Source organism: Talpa europaea (assembly GCF_964194135.1).
Source record: "Talpa europaea genome assembly, chromosome: 9".
Taxonomy (NCBI): Eukaryota; Metazoa; Chordata; class Mammalia; order Eulipotyphla; family Talpidae; genus Talpa; species Talpa europaea.
Genome location: NC_140076.1, coordinates 79,698,768 through 79,703,994, shown reverse-complemented (window position 1 = coordinate 79,703,994; position 5,227 = coordinate 79,698,768). Strand labels below are relative to the sequence as shown.

General features: G+C 44.0%; 1 protein-coding gene across 1 annotated transcript; it reads right to left on the bottom strand.

Annotated features, from left to right (window-relative positions):
- LOC311177914 (uncharacterized protein) lies at positions 1–5,227 on the bottom strand (the record flags this gene model as incomplete). The annotated part of the gene is made up of 2 exons (XM_084244161.1): positions 1–176; positions 5,050–5,227. The coding sequence occupies 2 exons, from the start codon at positions 5,225–5,227 to the stop codon at positions 1–3; spliced, it is 354 nt and encodes a 117-aa protein (XP_084100287.1).

The window sequence follows — 5,227 nt, the reverse complement described above, 5'->3', positions numbered from 1 at the left end:
TCAGCAGCAGCCTCCAGAGGACTGGCTGCTCCCACCTCCGCAGCAGCTGGAGCCCCCTGAGGGCTGGTTGCAACAGCCAGAGCTCTGCCGTCTGTGGCTCTGGGAACTTTGGGACCTGCAGTGGCTCAGGCAGCAGCCCCCACCCCCAGAACCGCAGCAACCTCCAACCCCCAGAGCTGTGGCTCCCAATCAGATCACTGATACTAGCACTGCCTTCCGGGCTCATGACTTAGATTATGCACATAATCACAAGCACAGAAAGTAGGCAATGTTGCTTTTTCTTAAGGACACTGAACACATTTGGTTATTTTCCAACATTTTCAGATAACTATGTTGGTTTTCAGCAAACTTAGTTCATTTGTAAAGAAAATCATTATTCATCATATCAAGACAAACCTTTCCCCTTACAAAACTAATTCAGTCAGAGCTACCTGACTGAAAGATCAAAGGTCATTTGAGATTGTATCCTTGAGCTACCTTTATAGACATGGGGTGCAGCAGGTGTGATTTCATGCTCCTCCTTCCTGCCGCTGGCAGACAAGACAGGGGCTCCATCTGTGGATTTTCTCAGATGCCTCTTCTGTTCTCCTCCCAGGTTGCTTCCCTGAGAATGAGCCATTGGTATGCTGACTTCCACCTCTGAGGATAATTTGAAAGATTTTTGTCTTCAAATTAGTTGTTTGTGGGTTTTCCTGGTAAATACCAGAGTGGGGTAACTGGATAATATGGCATTTCTATTTTTATTTCTTTGGGGACTCTCCACACTGCCCTCCATAATTGCTGCACAAATTTACATTCCCACAAATAGTGAATAAAGATTCCTTTCTCATTGCAGCATCTGCAGCACATGTTGCCTCTTGTCTTGGAGAATAGCCGTTCTCACAGGCGTGAGCTTAGGGGTTGATGTGCATTTTCCTAGTAATAGGAGGTGATGAGCATCTATGGGCATCTGGTGGTCTTCCTTGGAGAAGTGTCTGCTCAGATCCTCAGTCCAGTTTTTATTTTTATTTTTTAAGATTTATTTATTTATGCTAACAAGAGCTGAGGTACAGGCCAGAGGTGTGTGTGTGGGGGGGGAGGGGAAGTTGAGAGGATTCACGAGAGACAGAGTTGAGAGGATTCACCACAACAGACAGAGAACAGAACAGGCAGATTGACCAAAGCACACTGCTGAAGGGAGCAGCGGGGGAGTCAGGTCTGCTGTGCCATGTGTGTTGCTTCCTGGCTGGCCGGGGCATTGAACTCGTGCTGCAGTGGCTGCAGACAGCTTCAGAGGTAGCGTCTTAACCCCTTGCACCACCAGGGAAGCCCTCTCTTTATAGAAGGATGTTTTGCGTCGTTTCAATGCAAATTTCTTTCACTCTGCAGAAGTTTATTAGTTTGATATAATTCTGTTTTAATTTGTGTGTATGATTTTTTTTTGTTGTTGTTGTTTCTGTTTCCCATGGAGTCAGAGTGCTTACTAGCATATTTTTTCTGAGTTCTGTTGTTTCTCTTTGACATGCTTTTCTGAGTTTTTGAATATTTATTTCAGTTTATTATAGATAGTTTGAACTTTTTGCCACATGGGAAGATATAATCTTCTAGCAGTTTGTGAGTGGATTTTGGAGATTTGTTCTCTCCTGATAATGTCACATTTCACTAAGATCTTTAGTTACCATGTGTTATATTTTTTCACTTCCCATTTTGCTACTTTAAATTTTCTTGTTTTGGGCCTCCCTGATGGTTCAATGAGTTAAGACACAACCTATAAATCAATCTGCAGCCACTGTAGCATGAGTGCCATCACCTGGCCAGCCAGGGAGCAACCCACATGGAGCAGCAGACCTCTCCTGATTCACCCGCTGCGCCACTCAGCAGTGTACTTCGGTCAATCTGCCTGTTCTGTACCCCACTCTCTCTGGTGAATCCTCTCACCACTCCCCACACCTATGGCCTGTACCGCAGATCTTGTATGCATAAATAAATAAATCTTTAAAATAACATTGAAAAAATTATTCATGTTTTTGGGCCTCCCCTGGTGGCACAGTAGTTGAGCACTGGGCTGCGAGGCTGCCCACAGCCTCTGTAGCGCCGGTTTGTTCCCCAGCCACCTGCAAGGGTCCCACCAAAAAATATAAATATATATATATATATATATATATATATTCCTGTTTTTTTTTTTTCAAAATAACTGTAGCAGTATAAGAGAATTAACTCCAAATACTTCTCTCAGCTGACATTTTAGTATTTCTTTATTGGTTGATTGCTGATTGATTTTGGCCCTGCTGGCTTCCATATTTTGAAGTTTCTGCGTCAGGAGGGTGCAGGAGAGTACTAAGGGTCCACCCACTGCTGAGAGGTGCTTGGGGTGGCAGGACCTGGCTTGTGTTTGTAGAACCAACTTACCCTTTCTAGGCATTTCCAGGTCTGAAGCTCAGCAGTCTTGTCCACTGAGCTGCATGAGGTCAGTGTCAGTTTTGAAGGGTTGAGAGTGGGGAGCTATTGAGTGCACCTTCTTTGACGCTTTCACGGTGGACCCTAGCCTGTGTGCGGTGCCCCAGCTTCTCTGTGTGTCTTTAACCTGGATGAAGGATGCATCTCTACACTGTTTCTTTCCCCTTCTAAGGAGCCTGGATGAGATAACAGACCTGTAGTATGTTTCCCTCAACCCAAGACCCAGGCTCAGGGTACTGATCTCCGTCCACTATACATGGATCTCCTCCATGTCCCTCTGGTGCAGTCTACACTGGACTCTATAGTGCAGTGTTGCTTCAGTTTCACCGGATCTTAGGGATCCTGGAGTAGTGTACCTCTGATCAATGATACTCTTGGGAATAAAGCATGAAACTCTCTTGTCACCATGGCGGTGGGGTCACTCTCCACAACAATTACAGTTTTAGAAAGTAAGGGTATGTTACATTAAGATGTCTGTGCTTCATGTCTATCCAACTGATAGGCTGTGCCCCCAGGAGAGAGACGAGGAGTAGGGTGGGTGTGGGAAACATGAGAGACAAGAGGCAACTTTGCACAAATGGAGAGTGATGTTTGCCCACTGTCCATGCCAGAGTGACAGTCACTCACCTGAAGCGAATCAGAAGTTGCAGCAAGTTCACAGTTCATGTTTCTGCAATTCTTTAGTTATAAATAAAGACCCATTTTTGTGGAAGAATAAAAGATGCAAAAATACAACCTTTTCAACCTAAAAATGTACCTTTTTAACACTCCCCCCAGCAGTACAGAATCTAGTTTAGGATCAACGTTTGCACTTAGCCATCACTTCTCCTTCAATCTTATTCTTCTGGAACATTTTCACAGTCTTTTTTTATGTAATTGATAATTTTGGAGAGTACAGCTCTCTGTTCATTTTTTTAAAAAAATAGGAACTTCCTGATTTACAGTTTCTCTGATGCTTGCTTGTGATTAGGCTCATGTTAGAGTCCCCAGAAGGGACACCGTGTCCGGGTCAGGTCATGTATATCTGCAGGCACAGATGTTCACCTGCTCTTGTTGATAACATAATGTTAATCACCTGGCCATGTGGTTGTGTGCTATCTCCCCTACATAGTTACTATATTTTTCTTAGAAAAATAAGGACTCTAGTGAGACAATGTATGAATAGGCAAATATCATGCTTTTTACCCAAATTTGCCCCTCAGCTCCACTCCTAAGCAATGGCTCGCACCTGACTCAACCTCTGCTATGTAACCTAAAAACAGTTTTACACCTGCAGCTCTCCTGCCACTTTATCAGACAGTCTTTGACATATTCTACTGGAAACAAAAGACCTCAGGTCTCCCCTTGAGGGTCTCCCCCATTTTTCTATCTAGTAATCATCAATATTGACCTCAAGGGTTCCTATTATATGAAATGATCTATAATGCATCACTGTTCTTAATTATTTACAAGTTCAAACCATCCCAAATTTAGCCTGGGAAACTTTTACATTTCTATTTATCCCTCTGAATAAATTCCAGTGCTTATTATTTGCTTATTATAAGACTCCAGCTTTGCTAAGAATCAAATATGGCTAAAGCAGATCTAAATTGTACAAATGACTCAATTGTTTTTCTCACTCCTTTAGTGATTATTGAGGTATATATAAAAAATACAAACTTTTCTCTCTACCCTCCCAACCCATGCCTGTCCACTGAGGCATCAGGGTTACCAGCAGAGAAGAGAAAAAAATGATAATACATTTTAAGATTAGAAACCACTGAAACAAGGAAACCATTACTTCAACAATTCAAAATACGATGCATTTGCAGAGTGAAATATTTTATGCCCAAGATAGGACCTAAGTTAGCTTCCATATCAAAACACTAATGCATAAAAAAAAAAAAAACTAAGGACTGTTTTATCAAGAAAAGGTCAAGTACCCAAAGTCATAAATTGCAGAAAACTTTCCATCTGTAACACCTTGTATGTGTATGTATGTTATATATATTGTATTATATCACATTACATTAAAAAGAACACAAGCCACCCTGAAAAAAAATGATAATAAACAGAATGCTGACTCAATCTGAAGTAAGTTAGTAAGCAGATAAATCATGTTTATTGTTTCAATTCAGGCAGCAGAGCACAACATTAAGCAGTGGGAAGTGACTTAGTGTTTGTGCTATTGTTCTCAGAACAGCTAGATGTAGTGAAGAGATTTTAGAGAAAGATTCTGGACTTCTAGATACTGGAGCAGAGGACTCTTCTAAGCAGAATGAAGTATTTCATGGGTCTGATTGGGCATCAGCCATTCTCAAGAGGAAGAAATGTTGGAATCTTTGCATTCTGCAAGTCTGCTCTTCTTGGCTCTCGCTCCACGTCAGCAGCAGCCTCCTGAGGACTGGCTGCTCCCACCTCCACAGCAGCTGGAGCCTCCTCCACAGCAGCTGGAGCCTCCGCCACAGCAGCTGGAGCACCCCCCACAGCAGCTGGAGCCCCCTGAGGGCTGGTTGCACTTGTCAGAGCTCTGGTATCTGTGGCGGCGCAACCTGCGGGGCTTGTGGCTCACACAGCAGCCCCCACACCCAGAGCTACTGCAGCCTCCACCCCCAGAGCTGCAGCAGCCCCCACCCCCAGAGCTACAGCAGCCCCCACACCCAGAGCTACAGCAGCCCCCACACCCAGAGCTACAACAGGAAGACACTGGAGGGCACTTTGGGGGACACTTAGGTGAGCACTTAGGAGTCTGGCACTTGGGGGTGCACTGGGCAGGGGGCTGGCACTGCTGCTGGCTCTGCTGGCAGGACAT